The sequence below is a fragment of the Protomyctophum bolini genome, assembly GCF_963924005.1.
Source record: "Protomyctophum bolini genome assembly, chromosome: 5".
Lineage (NCBI taxonomy): Eukaryota > Metazoa > Chordata > Actinopteri > Myctophiformes > Myctophidae > Protomyctophum > Protomyctophum bolini.
Genome location: NC_137866.1, coordinates 4,129,756 through 4,149,772, shown reverse-complemented (window position 1 = coordinate 4,149,772; position 20,017 = coordinate 4,129,756). Strand labels below are relative to the sequence as shown.

Below are 20,017 nucleotides of genomic sequence, written 5' to 3'. Positions count from 1 at the left end.
TCATCAGGATGATATCGCTACGTCATGTTGTAGTCATTGTTTTGTAGTCATCAGGATGACATCGCTACGTCATGTTGTAGTATTGTTTTGTAGTCATCAGGATGACATCGCTACGTCATGTTGTAGTCATTGTTTTGTAGTCATCAGGATGACATCGCTACGTCATGTTGTAGTCATTGTTTTGTAGTCATCAGGATGACATCGCTACGTCATGTTGTAGTATTGTTTTGTAGTCATCAGGATGATATCGCTACGTCATGTGCTTGAAATGTACTGTGATTCTGCAAACTGTTAATAAATATTTCAATCAATCAATCAGTCTATTTGTATGTCTCTGAATGTTTTGATGAATTGAACATGGTGGACCCTCTTGTAAACACGTGTAATGCTTAATTGGGTCGTCCACTCACAGTTAACAGTCTTTGTTTTTGCTTGAAATGTACTGTAATTCTGCAAACTGTTAATACATATTTCGAACAATCAATCAAGCTGCCACCACTCACTGTATCCGTCCTGGATGCAATGAAACACACTGGCCACTAGATGGCCCCAGAGCACAGGCTTTGTTCTAAAATGAAAGGGGGGAAAATCTTTGCTCATTTTAAACCTCCTTTCTTTCATAATTCCTACAGTGTGGGGGGGAATAAAACACCTGGTGTGTTCTGTCTAGTTGGAGATTGAAGACACAATTATGACAAATGAAATGATGCGCCGGACATCATCGCACTGACATTACCGCATTTTGCGAAGAGAAGCTGTTAATTAAAGGAAATCCATACACATATTGTTTAGCATACTGCGATGATCTCACATCAGAAGATTCAGTATTTTAGCCTTGACGTACAGTAAGCGCCCATGTGACACTTCTCAGGGATGCTACAAGGTGATTAATGAACTGAACTGTGATGTTGTTAATAACAGGATGGTAATAAATCAGGACACCGTCTGTAAAGTGTTTAAAACCATACAGACTGATAAAGCAACAGGGCCCGACGGAATGCATGCTTTCCTGTTGAAAACGTGTGCTGAGGAATTAGCCCCAGCATGGCACAGGCTTTTCCAGCTGTCACTAGACTCACATAATAGACAGTGCCTGAGATCTGGAGAATAACGATTATAGGCCTGTGGCTATAACATGATATCTAATGTAGTTAAAGCACTGGAGAGGATCCTGACAGAGGAACTCCGAAAGGAGGTAGGACCCCAGCTAGACCAGTATCAATTTGCATATTCTAAGAAATGCAGTACATGCGATGCAATATCTACAGTAGCTCATCTCACTTTGAAACACCTGGAAAGTAAGGGGGCATACGCCAGACTACTTTTTATCGACTTCAGCTCGGCTTTTAACACCATACATCCAGATATTCTGCTGCGTAAATTGGCCCAGTTAAATGTGAACCCCTTTATAATTAAATGGTAAAAAAAAAGAAAATCACGCGTTTAGATATTCTATTTACAATGAGCAGCGGACGGGAGCTGGTGCCACTTTGGACCCGGACGTAAAAACTAAATGACGTCGGACTTAACACATTTTGAGCGGGAACCCCTTATTGTGTTAGCATTATGTTGTGCTTTAGCTATTGAAAAATAGCAGATCTAAAAGCTTCAAAAATAGCAGATCTACAAGCTTCAAAAATAGCAGACCTACAAGCTTGTAGGTCTGCTATTTGTGGAAAATCGAAGAACGACTGACGTAAAAACATAGCTTTTTCAGAAAACTGTCATTTTCAAACAGACATTTTTAGAATCTGATCTCAGGGCAGAATGGGTTAAATACCGAATGGGATGCAGGTTCAAGATCGGCCACGTTTCCTTTTTTAAGACACAAAACTCGCTGGGAAAAGAAAAGAAAAGCAAAGTCAAGACATTTTATTCCAACTATAACAAGTAGCAAAGTCTGTCTCGTCTCTCTCTCTCTTTCATCCCTTTCACACAAAAACCAATCTTTGTAAATGGATAAATATACAGTTTCATGGACTTTAATATAATATCACGAGACTTTAGATCTGTAGATCTACAGTTGATTCAGTCGACTAAAATGTATTCTGGCGGTCCTCGACGGCGTCGTACGTAATGGCTAGTTTTACACTTGCTGTAAAAGAATAGCCGATCTACAAGCTCACAACGCGTCGCACTGCGACGCGTTGTGAGCTTGTAGATCGGCTATTTTCTTTGCTACGACAGTAATATGCGACGTGGCCCCTCTGGAGTTGAGTTGTGGAACTATATATGGCGGTCCCTCTCTCTCCATCGCCCAAAGTCGCCCGCCACCCCGCGGCGGCTGACACTACAGTTACAGTGTCTTCTGGAACAGGTAGAAGTCGTCCGGCGTGGCCGAGGCCACCTGGCTGCAGAAGACGTGGTCGGGCGTCGCGGCCAGGCGGTCCAGGGCCACGTAGCCGGGCTGGCCCGGGTCGTACTGGGCCTTGGAGAGGTACTGCAGGAACAGGTGGCGCTCTTGCATGCGCAGGAACTTGCAGTTGAGGACCTGCAGCAGAGGGACACAGATGGGATATTATGACACATGAGATGAGATGATGAGATGAGATATACTTTATTGTCCCACGAGGGGAAATTTGTCTTGGGCAAAAGTGCATTAGTACATCAACGCTTTTTAAAACAGACAGACAATACACACAAGACAATACACAGTAGCAGCAAAGTACAAGTCACAAGAGTATCACAAGAGAAGTGCAAATTGCAATAAGAGAAGGTATAATATATAAAGAAAGTGCTAGAGTATTCACAGTTTATAGTATCACAATCACAAAAGTGCAATAAATAACTGATGAAGGTCAAGAAGTCCCTTCCCCACTAAGAACTATGAACTATGTGGCGGTTGTTTAGTAGAACAATTGAAGTGGGAAGAAAAGACAGTTTGAAGCGGTTGCTCTGACACGCTCTGTAGCGTCCACCAGAGGGCAACAGCTCATACTCTGAAGATAATATATGTGAAGGATCAGACAACACTCTATTTGACAGACATGATCAGAACTCACTCGCTGCCATGTATTAAAGCTAAATAAAATCTCAACCACTTTTGGGAGCTTGAGCTAAAACATTTGGGAACCACTACACTGCACTGGCTTCCGGTTGTTTTTAGGATTGATTTTAAAATTGTTTTACTTGTCTATAAAGCTCTCAATGGTCTCGCACCTTCCTACCTACATGACTGCCTGCCTAAATATGTCCCAAACCGCCCCCTAAGGTCTTCCACTGCTGGCCTGCTCGCTTTGCCAAAAATAATGGCAACTAAAAAATACGGGGAAGCAGCTTTTTGCTTCTACGGGCCGACGGCATGGAACAAACTCCCACTGTACCTTCGACAGGCAGCCTCTGTAGACATTTTTAAAGCTCAGCTCAAGACCCACTTCTACACCCTTCATGTCCTCACTGTATTGCATTACTGCTTGTTTTTTTATGTCGTTGCCTTGCTTTTCTTTTATTCTCCATTGTTCTGTAAAGCACTTTGAGCTGCATTTCATGTCATGAAAGGTGCTATACAAATAAAGTTTTATTACTATTATTATTATTACTACTATGACAAAATTAAATAAAAACTAAGCTATGATTGATAACTAAAACTAAGACTAAATATAAATTATTGACAATTTCCTCAACAAACTAGACTAAAACGTGTGGAGAAGAGATTTAGTTGAACTAAAAGACAAGTCATGTTATGTTATGTTTGGTTCCGCTCAGGCACAAAGCACACAACGCCTCGCTTTGTGAGTTTGTAGATGTGCTATTTTCCCCGTTAGGTCTCGGTCTCAACCCCCCCCCCCCCCCCCCCGGGTATTGGTCTTGTCTTGGTCTCGATTTAGGTGGTCTCAACTACAACACTACTAGTTAATCACTGTAGCCCCTATTTGCTTCGTCACATGACGAACAGCAAAGAATAGCTGCTCTACACACCTTGCTACACGGCTAGTAAATGTGTTTACTAGCCGTTTACTTGGCCGATATGAGATACCAAAATAACTTTCAAACGTAGATCCACAAGCGCTGTTGAGCTTGTGGCGCTGCTACTTTTGATAGCTACGTTTCATCAGGGTTAATGTGGTTGTAAGGGCCAAAATGACCACTAATGTCTAACACATCTATGTAACCTTGGGGTGGCGCTGTTGTTACATAAGCGTCAAGTGCACAGGCCGGGTGAGGGAAGGATTGACCCGGAAGGGCAAACGGCTTTGACCGCAGGTTAGTCGGCACTGTGAAATGGTTGGAGCGAAATGTTTGTCTGTTTCAGTCTGAAGTACCCATTGTCTGTATTTGTCTAATTATGGTTTATGTTTATATATCACGCAGATCTGATGCTGTACACAACGCTTTACATGGTGAAATAAACACGTTAAAAGCCAATGGAGAGCTGCCTGTGTGACGTTAATGGGGCTGACACACACAGGAATAAACATCATGGCATTAGAATGGCGCGTCAGTCAGGTCCAGCTACGGGATCAAGTCCTTGAGAGATCCGAGGCTCTCATAGTGGTAAAAAAGAAAGAAAGAAAGAAGAAGGCTGGAGGTTTTGTGTTGTAATTAGTGTCAATTTGGGGGCTCTTAGTCTTGACATGGAAAGGTTTGGGAATTACTGGAATGGAGGACTCTGATTGGTCGTCCACAACTCTGGGGTGTCCAGATTTGTCTGGTGTCCAGGCTAGCGTAGCGTACCTGTGGGAACTTGACGATCAGGTGGTGGGGGACGTGCATGGTGTTGTGGACGTAGTCAAAGATCTGACTCAGCTTCTTCTTATTGGCCGTGAGGACCTTGGGGACGGCCAGGATGATGTGTTGGACTTCATTGTCCTTAAAGCCAAACTCTACTTTACACACCTGAGAGAGACACACACACACACACACACACACACACACACACACACTTAGTTCCATTGTTACACTCTTACAGACCTGTAAGGGTACATTTAGTTACCATTTTTACACTCTTAGGCCCTCATTTATCAATCGAGTGTAAAATCTGCCACAGATTCGAGTGTAGGGTTTCGTAGTACACCCACGTCGCCACGGCATTTATAAAGTGATCGCAAACAGCTGATCCTTCCTTCATTTCGTTCTGACGTTAATAAATGTGACGGCTGAAATCTATCTGGCACGCCCTGTGAAATCAAGCCTCGCCCTCGTTTTTGCGACAAGAACAATCACAATACGACGGCTGGTAAGTTTGGTAACCAGGGTTACAGGAAAAAATACGTTTCTCCCGTGCCTTGCTGCCCACACCCCCCTCTCGACACACACACACACACACACACACACACACACACACACACACACACACACACACACACACAAACAGACGCACACGCAACTTGCAAGCCGAACTAACTGGTGTCTTGTTAAATAAATAAAGAACGAACACCTGCATGAATTAAATAAAGTTGTAGGCCTACCCTGTCTATTTCCCTCTCACCTCGCTTGCCTTGCTGTCATGTCCACGCATGCACGCATATACAATTATACATGACACATCGACATCGCATCGCCATGAATGGAATGGCCTATATTAATTTTACCCATTCGTGCGCAGTGCACGGCGAAGACTGCGCACTGCTGTGATATTAAAGTCCTGTAGGTGACTGCCGACATGATAGCCTAGCTCTCTCATGCACACAGACGCACGCACGCACGCACACGCAACTTGCAACTTGTTGTATCTTAAATAAATAAACCTGCATGAATTAAATAAAGTTGTAGGTCTGTTTCTCCTCTCGCTTCGCTTCCCCCTTGCTGCCCGCCTCACCCCCCCCCCCCCCCGCGCGCACACACACACACACACACACACACACACACACACACACACACACACACACACACACGCTGCTGTTTTGCATAGGTGCTGCTCCTCGATCCTGATCCTGTCCTGTCTGCCTGTCTGTCTGTCCGTGACACCGTGATCAACTGACCATGCACGTTCGACAGTCTATTTAGATTGCCTCACAGTCGCTAGTCGCTGCAGTGGATAGGCTGTCAACTCAACTCAACTGTCAATATATGAATGTGCAGCTAAAACCGTAGCCCATGTGGCTGGCACTGGAGGAGTGGTGGTGGTGGGCTGGCTGGGTAGCCTATACATCTCCGATGCGGTTCCCACTTGCGCTGGCGGTACATTTGGCATTCGAGCGACGCGTCGGGTTTATTAAACGAGGAGGAGATTGCACATGTAACTCCAGAAAGACATCGGCCTACTGTAGATTAGGCTACAGTATATAGGCTACCCATGCATGTTGGGACTCTCCGCAGCTGCAGGCAGCACTGCACTATAGGCTATACTTTCCAACGTCATGGAAATATTCCAGCACAGACAGCCCAAATCCTCGCATGTATGCGCTCATGCAAAACACTGTTTAAATGGCTTAAATCAAGTGCGATTTTAATTGTAAAGTTGGAAAGCTCCTATAAATTTAATATGACACAAAGACACATCTTGTAGGTCCATTCCTTTTTCTTTTTTTACATGTAGCCCATATACATACAGTTTTATATTAACATTTTAGGAGTGAATACATATGTTTCGATGCCTTTGGCAGCCTCTCAGCTGGTCAAACAATGCTGCTCCGCCGTTCTGCGACAGAAAAACATGCGTACGCCAGCTGAGGAGCAAACGTGGAAATTGAACGTTGTCACGTTCAATTTCAAGCTTTGGCGGAAATGGTAAATGTCAAAAATGTCGGTAATTTCGGCGTGCACCCATATTTTGGCGTACGCACGGTTGATAAATGAGGGCCTTACAGTCTTGTAAGGGTACATTTGGTTCCATTTTTACACTCATAGGCCCTCATTTATCAATCGAGTGTAAAATCTGCCACAGATTCGAGTGCAGGTTTCGTAGTACACCCACGTCGCCACGGCATTTATAAAGTGATCGCAAACAGCTGATCCTTCCTTAATTTCGTCCTGACGTTAATAAATGTGACGGCTGAAATCTATCTGGCACGCGCTGTGAAATCAAGCCTCGCCCTCGTTTTTGCGACTGAACACATGAATTACGACCTGTGGGAACCATGGAAACAAGTTTTTACTATGGAAAAAAGGTTTCTCCCGTGCCTTGCCCGCCTCACGCACCTCTCTCTCACACACTCACACACACACACACACACACACACACACACACACACGCAGAAGCACACGCAACTTGCAAGCCCACTGGTGTCTTGTTAAATAAAGAACGAACACCTGCATGAATTAAATAAAGTTGTAGGCCTACCCTGTCTGTTTTCCTCTCACCTCGCTTGCTTTGCTGTCATGTCCACGCATGCACGCATATACATGACACATCGACATCGCATCGCCATGAATGGAATTAGTTTGTAGGCTGGCCTATATTAATTTTACCCATTCGTGCGCAGTGCACGGCGAAGGCGTGATACTGCGCACTGCTGTGATATTAAAGTCCTGTGGGTGACATGCCTGCATGAGAGATAGGCTATCATGTCGTCAAGGCAGCTCACAATCAACGTTTATGTAGTGATTTGATCATTGATGAACGAATCATAAACATATGGATGAAGGCTTGCCGCTTGCGCTGGTATGTGTTGGCGACGCACGCCGCGGTCCCGTCCTCCCGACCCCCGAAAATGATGTTGCTTTTATCTGAACTGTCAAAACTGTCTAAGCACTTATAAATGGTGAATGATTAAGCCCCTTACGCCTATAGCCTGCTAGTACTTACTACAAATAGGCAAGCTGTATTGTATGCTTGTCATTGTCACTTGGAAATAAAGGCGTGCAGTCCATTCATGCCTTTAAAAAAATAATAATATCATAATCGCATATGCCGCATCACCGCGTCCGCATGCGCTCCAAAATCATCTCACAAGTGCGCTCGCATAACAAGTGTTTGATTAAGCACAAACTAATACATTGTAAACATGTTATATTGTTTTTAATTGCGCGATTTTAATTACTTGTAAAGTTGGAAATCTCTCTTTTGTTTTTTACATACACATACCGTTTTATATTAACATTTTAGGAGTGAAAACATATGTTTAGATGCCTGTGACAGTGTCAGCAGTTCAGACAAGGCTGCTCCGCTTGTGTAAGACAAGACAAAAATGCGTACGCCAGCTGAGGAGCAAACGTGGATTTTCAACGTTGTCACGTTCAATTTCAAGCGTTGGCGGAAATGGTAAATGTCAAAAATGTCGGCAATTTCGGCGTGCACCCATATTTTGGCGTACGCACGGTTGATAAATGAGGGCCTTACAGTCTTGTAAGGGTACATTTAGTTCCATTTTTACACCCTTACAGACCTGTAAGGGTACATTTAGTTCCATTTTTACACTCTTACAGACCTGTAAGGGTACATTTAGTTCCATTTTTACACTCTTACAGACCTGTAAGGGTACATTTGGTTCCATTTTTACACTCTTACAGACCTGTAAGGGTACATTTAGTTCCATTTTTACACTCTTACAGACCTGTAAGGGTACATTTAGTTCCATTTTTACACTCTTACAGACCTGTAAGGGTACATTTGGTTCCATTTTTACACTCTTACAGACCTGTAAGGGTACATTTTGGAACCTCTTCAAGTAACCCAGAGCAGTGTCGGCCATGAATAGAAGTATTTGGGTCAGCCCTACTCATTGAAAACAATTAACCCATTCTGACCTGAGATCAGATTCATACGAGGTTTCCACTGGACACACACTGGTCTGATTAACCCATTCTGACCTGAGATCAGATTCTAAAAATGTCAGTCGCTCTTCGATTTTTCAAAAATAGCAGACCTACAAGCTCATAGCGCGCCACTCGGTGGCGCGCTATGAGCTTGTAGATCTGCTATTTTTCAATAGCTAAAGCACGACATGATGCTAACACCAAAATGGGTTCCCGTTCAGAATGGGTTAAAACATTTTCACTTTAAACTGTTCTTGACCAAGCGTTTCGCAAGAGTGTTTTTTCTCCCTTTCTGGCCAGGATTAGATTAGATTAGATTATTAAATTATGTATTGTGATTCCAGTACCTTCAGAGTCTCTTTGATAGGCTCCAAACTGCCACACAGCAGGCGTGGTAGACGCGCTACGACGTCCCGCGTCTGAAAAACCAAGAAAAAAAAACAACATCATCTTATTTCTCATCAATTTCCGCTAGTTTGTTTGTACGGATCAATAGTTTGTACGGATCAATAGTTTGTACGGTATTGAAGATCAATAGTTTGTACGCGATCAATGTCATCTTTTGTTCACATCCATCACTGGAAACTCGCGTCATAAAATGGGCAACTGGCGGCCCGGGGACCACATGCGGCCCCCACCTTCACTTAATGTGGCCCCCGCCTTCCACTTAATGTGGCCCCCGCAGGATAATATCAGAATACCGAGATATTATTGATTTCAGCTGTTACAATTCCACACAAAATGTATTTTTTGTTTATGTCCACTGTATTTCTATTTAGTTCATAAAGTTAACATATCTATTAAATAAAAATGTTAATTTTCAGCATTCCAATTCAAAAATAGCAAAAAAGTATTCAGGATTTAAATTGAAATATAGCAAAAAATAGCAGATCTACAGCTTTTTTTTGCTATGACAGTAATATGCAATGTGGCCCCTCTGGAGTTAAGTGTGGAAATTATCATCAAAGTTGCCAAACGCCAGACGGTGAAAAGCACAATTTTCTCAGTAGGAAGGAAGTAGCTTATTTAGAGGCCGAGATATTACAAAACGTACATTTTATGGTGGCCATTTTGTAAATGTATGTATAGTTATGCAAATCTTCAACAAAAAAAAAAAAAAATCAGACAAAAATAGTGGATCCAGTGGAACTGACTAAAGACTCTTACGTTGTCGGGGCTGAGGCCCAGCTGCTGCTGGAAGAAGGCCAGCCTGTTGTCCAGCCTCTTCACGCTGAAGTTGAGCAGGTACGGAGCTCTGACCACCATGGAGGCCACCGCCTGGGAGCTGAACTTCCTGGAGAGAAGGTAGTTCACCCTTCACGGGAAACACACACAAACGGGAATCAGCTTTATTTCTCCATCGCAGCGAGTGTTGTTTTCGTCGACTAAAAACTAAACCGAGTAAATGTAATCGTCGACTACCTTTTTTTTCACCGTCGAAAAGGAAATGGAAACTAAATGAAAACTATTAAGCTGTGATGACTAAATATAGTGACAATTTAGTCAACTTTGTCGACTAAAATGTTAGGAAAGGACAAGTGTAAATAAAAGACAAATCCTTTTACACTTGGGTGCATGCTGGAAATAGCAGATCTACAAGCTTACAATGCGTCGCAGCGTGACACGTTGTGAGCTTGTAGATCAGCTATCTTCAGCGATTGTAAAATCAGACATTTTGGCAGCATCAAGGCCCGCCAAAAACATTTTAGTGGACTAAATCAACTGTAGATTAAAGTCGACAAAAACTAGACAAACACTAAAACCTTCCAGGTGACTAAAACTAAAAGGAAAACTATTCGAGAGACTGTGACTAAAACTAAAATCATAATCATAAAACAACACTAATCACAGTTTTACAAGTGGGTGAAATTGGTTTGTGTGCATATAGTCCTCGTCGTGTTATTTCTCCAAGAAAACAAAGAAAGGGAAGAAGAGAGAGAGAGAGGTGGGTTAACCCATTTAGACCCGAGACTATAGATTCTACAAATGTTTACTAGATCATGACGGTATTCTGAACAACCTATGTTTCTGTATGAGTGGTGCTCACACCTTTTCACGTCAAGGACCCCCAGAATTACATGCATTTGGCCGCGGAACCCCCCCTCCCCCCCCCCATCTGAAAATGTGTTGTTCAGAGACCAGGACTACTGCTAAAGTTTAAAATAACGGTTAAAGTGGTTCAAAGCTAAGGCGACACAGATGCGGTGTCCTCAGGTCTAAATGGGTTTTAATTAAATGACATTTCTTGGTCAAGCCTGGAGCTTGAGCAGAGCTAACACACACACACACACACATACAGCGTTGAAAGGATGGCTACCTGGTGCTCAGGTTCTCCAGGCTCTCGGTGAGAATGAAGGGGTTCTTGGACAGCAGGCGGCCCAGGCCAGACTCCTCCACCCCCAGGTCTCTGAGGAAGAGCAGCCTGGGAGCCACATCGGTCTGGAAGTCCAGCCTCAGCAGCATGGTGCCCACGTTGGCCCTCTGCTCCAGCCCACGCAGGTTCACGCCTGGGAACGCAGGCATGGAACGAGGAGGTTCACAACCAGCCTTGATTTCGTCGACTAAGGGGCCGATTCATACTCCTATTTCACTGTGTAAAATCTACGCTGTTTCGGCGCTGTATAGTGCCGAAATGATTTCGGCTCGTCAGAAATGTTCAGTATAGCACCGAAGAGGCGACTTTAGGACGGTACCCCCCCTACCCCCCCCCCCCCCCCCGAACCTCAAATCACGTCACATTGTAGGCTCTAAAATAGGAGTATGAATCGGCCCTTAGAGTCCCTGATTGATTGATTGAAATATTTATTAACAGTTTGTAGAATTACAGTACATTTCAAGCACAAACTCAATACAGAGACTGTCAACTGTGAGTGGACGACCCAATTAAGCATTACACTTGTTTACAACAGGGTCCACATTGTTCAATTCATCAAAACATATAGAGACATACAAATAGACACTTCTATGTAGTTAGAGAACAGAACAGGCAACAGTCAGTGTTTAACTCACCTAGATGGACCAGTCAGTGTTTAACTCACCTAGATGGACCAGTCAGTGTTTAACTCACCTAGATGGACCAGCCTGCTGAGCGTCTCAGACTTGTCCACGTAGGACACCAGAGAATGGGAGGTCAGAGGAGGGAGGTCCGAGGACACCACGATGGAGCCGTACTCTTCATCTCTGGTCTCCTCCTGTGGTCTGGAGGTGGAGATGGTCTCTTCATCTCTGGTCTCCTCCAGGAGGCCAGGGAGCTGTGGCCGGGTGCCCAGATCTGGTCAACGCAACCAAACGCCAGTGTTAATTTGTGTAGACAGATATATATATATATATATATAGAGGCTATATCTCGTGCCACCCCTTAACCCTTATCCCTAAACTAATTTGCCATTTTTTTTACCATTTAAAAAAACAAACAATTCTTTTTCAAATAGCCGATCTACAAGCTCACAATGTCTCGATGTAGATCTCGGCTAGTTAAAACTGTTTTAAAATGTTTTTTCAAAATAGTAAAAAATAGCAAATACGTTTAGGGAAAAGGGATATAAGGGTGGCGCCAGATGGAGCCCTACAGGTCCTTTCAGATGGGCAGCGACTGACGACTGACGACACCAATTCATTTTCAATTAATTAACCCATTCTGAACGGGAACCCATTTTGGCGTCGGCATCATGTTATGCTTTAGCTATTGAAAAATAGCAGATCTACAAGCTCATAGCGCGCCACCGAGTGGCGCGCTACGAGCTTGTAGGTCTGCTATTTTTTGAAAAATCGAAGAACGACTGACATTTTTTTAGAATCTGATCTCAGGTCAGAATGGGTTAATCAGACCAGTGTGTGTCCAGTGGAAACCTCGTATGAATCTGATCTCAGGTCAGAATGGGTTAAGTCATCATTTCAATATCGTGCATCTCTAAAGAAATATGTCAACGTACGCAGCGCTGTCTCTCTTGCAGTCGCCGTCGGCTGTGATGAAGAAGGGTTCTGGTTCTGGTACTGGTTCTGTGATGAAGAAGGGTTCTGGTTCTGTGATGAAGAAGGGTTCTGGTTCTGGTACGGAGGAGCAGCGACAGCATCGGTGTCTCTCCACGGTTCTGCCACGGTGTTCTCCTGGCCGTCTCGGGCCTGGGCTGGACTCGACAGCGGTTTGCCGGCGGCGCTCACGTCGCCGGAATAGAGTCGTTTCCAGCGGTGTCTGGCGTGCGGCGGCGGCGGCGGGGGCGGTGCTGCTGCCGTGCGGCTCCCGGACACGGCAGAGAGGCCGGTCACACTGAAGGCTGTGGAGCATCGCTGGACCTGCGGTATAGATTTTTTTTTTTACTTTATCTCCTCTAGACTGGACTACTGCAACGCCCTCTTCATCGGGATTCCTGGCAAACATATACAGAAGCTGCAATACATTCAGAACAGCGCTGCCAGGGTCCTGATGAAAGTCCGCAAGCATGACCATATCACACCCATCCTCCTCACATTGCACTGGCTCCCCGTTACAGCCAGGATCCACTACAACGTCCTGCTGATCACTTTCAACTGCTTAAACGGACATGCCCCTCCATACCTACAGGAACTAATCACCCCTCCAAAAACATCCTCCACCCGCACCCTCAGATCTGCAAACAAACTCCTACTCCATGTTCCCGATACCAAGCTGCGCACCATGGGGGACCGGGCCTTTTTCTCAGCAGCACCACGTTTATGGAATGGCCTCCCCATAGACCTGAGAGTGCCACAGACTGTGGAATGCTTTAAAAAAGGCCTAAAAACCTTCTTGTTCCGGAAGGCCTTTTTATGCTGAACTGTTTTTGCACTGTTTTTTGTTAAACCTGTTTTTAACCTTTTATGATATCATATGTTTTTAAACCTTGTAGCACTCTGAGATTCCCTGTGAATGAAAAGTGCATTATAAATAAAATTCATTATTATTATTATTATTATTATTAGGACGGTCACCATTCAGACCCGAGGACGACATCTGTGTCACTTTTAACCACTTTTAGCATCATTTAAAACTTTAACTGTTGAAACATGGCAGATCTACAAGCTCATAGCGCCGCACCGGGGGCTGCGCTACGAGCTTGTAGATCTGCCATTTTTGAAAAATCACACCTGTGTGAACTGAGTGGTGCAACTCCCCTTCCTCTCTACCCCCCCCCCCCCCCCTCCCCTTTCTCTCTCTCTCCCTCTCTCTCTCTCTCATATTAGCAGGCAACAGTACAGCACACTATCATTACATTATTTTCAGATGGGGTCTGAGGCCAAATACATACACATACATATAACATTTGGGGTCCTTCACATGAAATAGTTTGAGCACCACTGATATAGAAACATAGGTTTTAAAGAAAACTTTGAGGATTTAGAAGAGATTTTGTAGAATCAGTTCTAAGGTCTAAATGGGCTAAGTTGATGAACAATAAATTGTCACAGAAATAACTGCGATTAACAACTTAATTGCGTTTGCTTTTGCCGAGTGGCGCGCTACGAGCTTGTAGGTCTGCTATTTTTGAAAAGTCGAAGAACGACTGACATAGTTAAACATAGCTTTTTCAGAAACCTGTCAGGATGTAGAAGACATTTTTAGAATCTGATCTCAGGTCAGAATGGGTTCAAATGAATTAACCCACCCCACTTTGGGAACCCCTGTACTACAGTACCTGAGCAGAGACGTGAAAACAACACTACTACAGTACCTGAGCAGAGATGTGAAAACAACACTGTACTACAGTACCTGAGCAGAGATGTGAAAACAACACTGTACTACAGTACCTGAGCAGAGACGTGAAAACAACACTGTACTACAGTACCTGAGCAGAGATGTGAAAACAACACTGTACTACAGTACCTGTACTGTAAACAACACTGTAACTACAGTACCTGAGCAGAGACGTGAAAACAACACTGTACTACAGTACCTGAGCAGAGACGTGAAAACAACACTGTACTACAGTACCTGAGCAGAGACGTGAAAACAACACTGTACTACAGTACCTGTACTGTAAACAACACTGTACTACAGTACCTGTACTGTAAACAACACTGTACTACAGTACCTGTACTGTAAACAACACTGTACTACAGTACCTGAGCAGAGACGTGAAAACAACACTGTACTACAGTACCTGAGCAGAGACGTGAAAACAACACTGTACTACAGTACCTGAGCAGAGACGTGAAAACAACACTGTACTACAGTACCTGAGCAGAGACGTGAAAACAACACTGTAACTACAGTACCTGTACTGTAAACAACACTGTACTACAGTACCTGTACTGTAAACAACACTGTAACTACAGTACCTGAGCAGAGACGTGTAAACAACACTGTAACTACAGTACCTGAGCAGAGACGTGCGAGGCGCGGCGCGCCACCGTGGAGTGAAGAACAAAGCATCGGGTGCATCTGTGGCACCACAGACGGACGCAGGAACTGGAGGCCATTTTGTGGCCGTTCGCTACAAAGACAAAGAGAAGTTAGATGTCGGAATGCATGTTTTATTTATGTGGTCGGCTGCGGGTACTGCATGGTGTCACGGCGGTGACTGGATGACACGCTGCCTCAAGTCATATCCATATATGGAGCCCTGATGTATGTCAGTCGTGACCAAAACAAAGTATATCTATCTACCTATGATGTAAGGCTTTGGGGGGGGGTTCGGTTACGCCCATATATGGACCTTCCAGGAGGGGGTCGTGTCTATGACGTCAGACCTGGGTATGTCAGTTATCAGTGGTTCTCAAACATGTCATTTAATTTCAAGGATTTGATTGATTGATTGATTGATTGATCGTTTGCAGAATTACAGTACATTTCAAATACAACTCAATACAAAAACTGTTAACTGTGAGTGGACGACACCATAAAGCATTACACTTGTTTAGAATTGTGTCTCAGTAAACTATAGGATCACATAGAATGCAGAGAGACAGTGTAGTAGTGTCTCAGTAAACTATAGGATCATAGAATGCAGAGAGACAGTAAACTATAGGATCATAGAATGCAGAGAAACAGTGTAGTGTCTCAGTAAACTATAGGATCATAGAATGCAGAGAGACAGTGTAGTGTCTCAGTAAACTATAGGATCACATAGAATGCAGAGACAGTGTAGCGTCTCAGTAAACTATAGGATCATAGAATGCAGAGAGACAGTGTAGTGTCTCAGTAAACTATAGGATCATAGAATGCAGAGACAGTGTAGTGTCTCAGTAAACTATAGGATCATAGAATGCAGAGAGACAGTGTAGTGTCTCAGTAAACTATAGGATCATAGAATGCAGAGAGACAGTGTAGCGTCTCAGTAAACTATAGGATGATAGAATGCAGAGAGACAGTAAACTATAGGATCATAGAATGCAGGGAGACAGTGTAGTGTCTCAGTAAACTATAGGATCATAGAATGCAGAGAGACAGTAAACTATAGGATCATAGAATGCAGAGAGACAGTGTAGTGTCTCAGTAAACTAGGATCACATAGAATGCAGAGACAGTGTAGTGTCTCAGTAAACTAGGATCACATAGAATGCAGAGACAGTGTAGTGTCTCAGTAAACTATAGGATCATAGAATGCAGAGAGACAGTGTAGTGTCTCAGTAAACTATAGGGTCATAGAATGCAGGGAGACAGTTTATATAGTGTCTCAGTAAACACACACACACACACACACACACCATCATTATCAGGCTAAACAACAATAAAATATACCACCAGTCCACCAACAAAAAAACAAGACTAAACGACCCCAAGCAACTAAAACAAAACAATAGAACAAAAATAATGTCTGTATGCTCTTCCATATAAACTCATAGCCATGGTTGTCATGATTATGACAGTCATGTTCCAGCTATGGGCTAACAAACTCAATGCAATTCCACGATGATTGAGTTAGTGTTTGTAAACAATTGTAAGTATTGCCTTTGTTAAATGTTAAATGTTTGTCTGTGTCGGACCCCAGGAAGACTAGCTTTTGTCAAGGCAAAAGCTAATGGGGATCCTTATGAACAATAAACAATAAAACGATGGGGGGATTCTCCTATGCATTCTAATTTGTCATAGACAGAACTGTTACAGAATATTAAGGGTATTCTTCATGAAATACATGATGGTTTTAAGTTCACACTAAAGACAGAAGCTCATAAAGGTTTGGCTCAGCGACTAAAAATAATAGTTGTGTTGTGTTTTCATAATGGATAGACCATTTAAGATTTAAAAGCGTTAATAAAAAGACAGCCTTTTAATGAAAAACAAAATAAGACATAATGTTATGGCCAACCTGAGAGAAGCTCCTTCTGCACTGAATGTCAACTGTTGTGCGCCGCACGAGCTTAGACTCTACATCCCATAGCCCGAGGGACAGTCGTACTGTGATTGGCTCAATTGGTTGTCATATAGGTCTGCTTTTTTAATTTGTAATTCAATACATATTTAATGTGGGAGATTTTGTAATATATATATATATAACAATAGAAACCTAATATGTACAAAGTTAACTGTCGTCTAATCAAGGTCCATCCAGGTAAGAATACCTCAAAGTTGAGCTAATAAATAAAGTGAGTGTTGCTATAGACAACCATCTACCCTATCAGCGCGGCCGTCCTTCCGGACAGTGGGATTAAAAGGCGGAAGCAAAACAACACGCATTTACTTCCATGTCAAAGAAAGCATGAGCAGCAAAGGATCCAGGCACTGTTGCCGTGCGCCACCTGGTGGAGCTGGTGTGTAACTGTTAGTTGGATAAAAGGATGGATGGACTTCCTTCTGCAGATATCTAATATGATTTATGAATAACATAACATTATTAAATACTTTTGTTTAATTAAATAAATTGTATACATCTCTGTTAAAGGTCCACTTCCTTTGCCACTTTTCAACCTATCTTAATAGGTCCTTAATAATCATGCATTTCATGTCATGAAAGGTGCTATACAAATAAAGTTGTATTATTAGTATTATTTATTATTAGAGTACACAACTGTATTGTTCCTTGCAATATAGTGGAAAGTGATTAAGTGCATTTACTGTAGTACTGTACTAGTACAATTCTTCGAGGTATTTCTACTTTACTGTAATTCCATTTCAAATGCTTTTGTATACTTCTACTCCACTACATCTCCGGTCCAAATGTTGTATTTTCCTCCTACATCTATTTGAAAACTTCAGTTACTTTTGCAGATTTGTATGATTATTACAAAACGTATACCCACTTCAGCCATTTGAAAATAGCCGATCTACAAGCTCACAATGCACCACAGTGCAAGTCTGTGCGACCTTGTGAGCTTATATATTTGCCGTTTTAAAATATCTTTAACATTGATTTTTATATACATTTGAAAACCTGTGAAATGGAACAGTCTGCATAATGGTTTACTTTCTACTTTTGGTACTTTAACCCATTTTGACCTGAGATGAATGTCTTCCAAATCCTGACAGTTTTCTGAAAAAGCTATGTCAGTCGTTCTTTAATTTTTCTAAAATAGCGTGGCGCGCTACGAGCTTTTAGGTCTGCTATTTTTCCAATAGCTAAAGCATAACATAATGCTAAACAGCAAAAGGGATCCCCGCCCAAAATGGGTTAAGCAAATTTTCATTCCAATACTTTTGCTCAAGTAAATGTTTTTAATTCCGGCCATTTACTTTTCACTTTTACTTTAAAAAGTGAGTAATTTCTCCACCACAGGTTCTTGCAGCTTGTGGTTATATGGGGGTAAGCACACTTGGGATTCCTGCACGCTCGTTGCGGGCGTCTCTTCCTGGTTTTTCAGACAGCTGGTGGATGGAAATGAAGCTCCGCCCACACGGCAGAATGCCGCGCTGGGCCAGATTCCCGGGGGAACAGTTCATCTGTGGTAATATAATGAGGCTAGTCGATGTCATTCCCGCTCCAGCCCCCGCCGCTCCCATATGCACTTTTCATTCCCGTCCCAATTCCCGGGATTAATACACATTTTAAATCCCATTTTGCGGGAATCCCACGGGACCCGATTCCCATGGAATCCCGATAAAACGTCATCCTCTATAATGCGGACATGGACGCAGCTCGCTTGGTCTTCAACCAGCCAAAATTCTCACATGCCCGCACAGAATACAAAACTCTGATGCTGGCATTCAAAGCAAACAAAGGTATGGCTCCCCCATATCTTGCAAGTATGATCGAACCCTACAAACCCTCCCGCTCACTCAGATCAGCCAACGCAGGGAAGCTGGAAGTACCCTCACTAAAAACGACGGGACAACGCTCCACATGTCCCAAACTATTCTCCCTTCTGGCTCCAAAACTGTGGAATGCACTTCCCATTGCAGTCAGAACTGCAGCATCACTCCCAATCTTCCGCCGTAGTCTGAAAACCCACCTTTTCAGACTTCATCATAGCCCATAGCACTTACCCCACCCCCTTAGATAGCATTTCTGTAGACTTAGATAGCATTTGATACAGACTTATAGCATGTTATGTAGACAGCATAAGTGCATTGTATGTAGTCATAGCACGTCATAGTACATATGTATAGCATAGTAGTATAGATGTATAGTTTATATGTATAGTTTCATTATATAGATATTCCACTGTTACTTTCTTAGCTTACGCATGTTTCATGATAAATGTTTTTATGTGATGTATTCCCATGCTTTTTTGTTCTTGCTTAATGTAAGTCGCTCTGGATTAAGAGCGTCTGCTAAATGCCTAAATTGTAAATTGATTATGAATCGATCACAAAATGTCAAAAATGACATTGACGACAGGGAGACATATATCTCTTTGTTGTTTGTTTTTATTTTCAAATGATGGATCATTATACAGCAGTTTGTTCATTAGTCACACAGCCATCTGGGAACCCATTGGCAAAACAAAGAAAAGAACAGCACCCTCGTACCGGTCTGTCTCGAGAGACTAGTCACACAGTGAGGGGGAAAGAAATCATGTACTGGAATCGAGATGCATCAGTTATGGATTATCATTGAACCGTGGGATCCCTCGGATTGGGATCGTCAGGCTTTCCGTTTTCCCGAGGAGGTTCCTTTGATTCCTTTGGAGGTTCCTTTGCCTATGAGACACAGAGCAAGAAGACAGAATGTAAAGCCACCGATTATATGAAGACAGGTGAAAATGTGTGAAGTGTTCCTTTAACCAAACACAACTGATTAGTTAACAAAATACAAAAGAGTTAAAGATATATTGCAGTTCTAGTTCTCAGATATGTGATATACAGTATATTTGATGTGAACTGTGAAGTATTGTGCAAGAAAGGCCAACAACGCCTCTTTTGCTTGAGGCAGCTCGCCAAATTTCAGGTTGACAAATCCCTTACGAAACTGTTCTACAGTGCCTTTATTGAGTCAGTTATCTCCTTCTCCATCTTTTGTTGGTATGGAAACCTAAATGTAAAGGACAA

At 43.0% G+C, this 20,017-nt stretch overlaps 2 protein-coding genes across 2 annotated transcripts in view; both read right to left on the bottom strand.

Annotated features, from left to right (window-relative positions):
- Window positions 1–2,182: 2,182 nt before the first annotated feature.
- LOC308316194 (transcription termination factor 3, mitochondrial-like) lies at window positions 2,183–16,928 on the bottom strand. Its single transcript, XM_080764642.1, has 9 exons — window positions 16,902–16,928; window positions 14,971–15,086; window positions 12,570–12,930; window positions 11,705–11,908; window positions 10,955–11,144; window positions 9,805–9,952; window positions 8,985–9,056; window positions 4,675–4,836; window positions 2,183–2,491 (listed from the first exon to the last, which is right to left on the bottom strand). The coding sequence occupies exons 2-9, from the start codon at window positions 15,070–15,072 to the stop codon at window positions 2,297–2,299; spliced, it is 1,434 nt and encodes a 477-aa protein (XP_080620768.1). The 5' UTR covers window positions 15,073–15,086; window positions 16,902–16,928; the 3' UTR covers window positions 2,183–2,296.
- A 2,450-nt stretch (window positions 16,929–19,378) lies between these two features.
- Window positions 19,379–20,017, bottom strand: part of LOC308315582 (protein phosphatase 1A-like) — a 17,101-nt gene continuing 16,462 nt past the window's right edge. Inside the window, exon 7 of the mRNA XM_080763635.1 lies at window positions 19,379–19,669. Coding sequence (XP_080619761.1) covers window positions 19,580–19,669 — 90 coding nt within the window. The 3' untranslated portion in view covers window positions 19,379–19,579. The remainder of the gene's footprint in view (window positions 19,670–20,017) is intronic.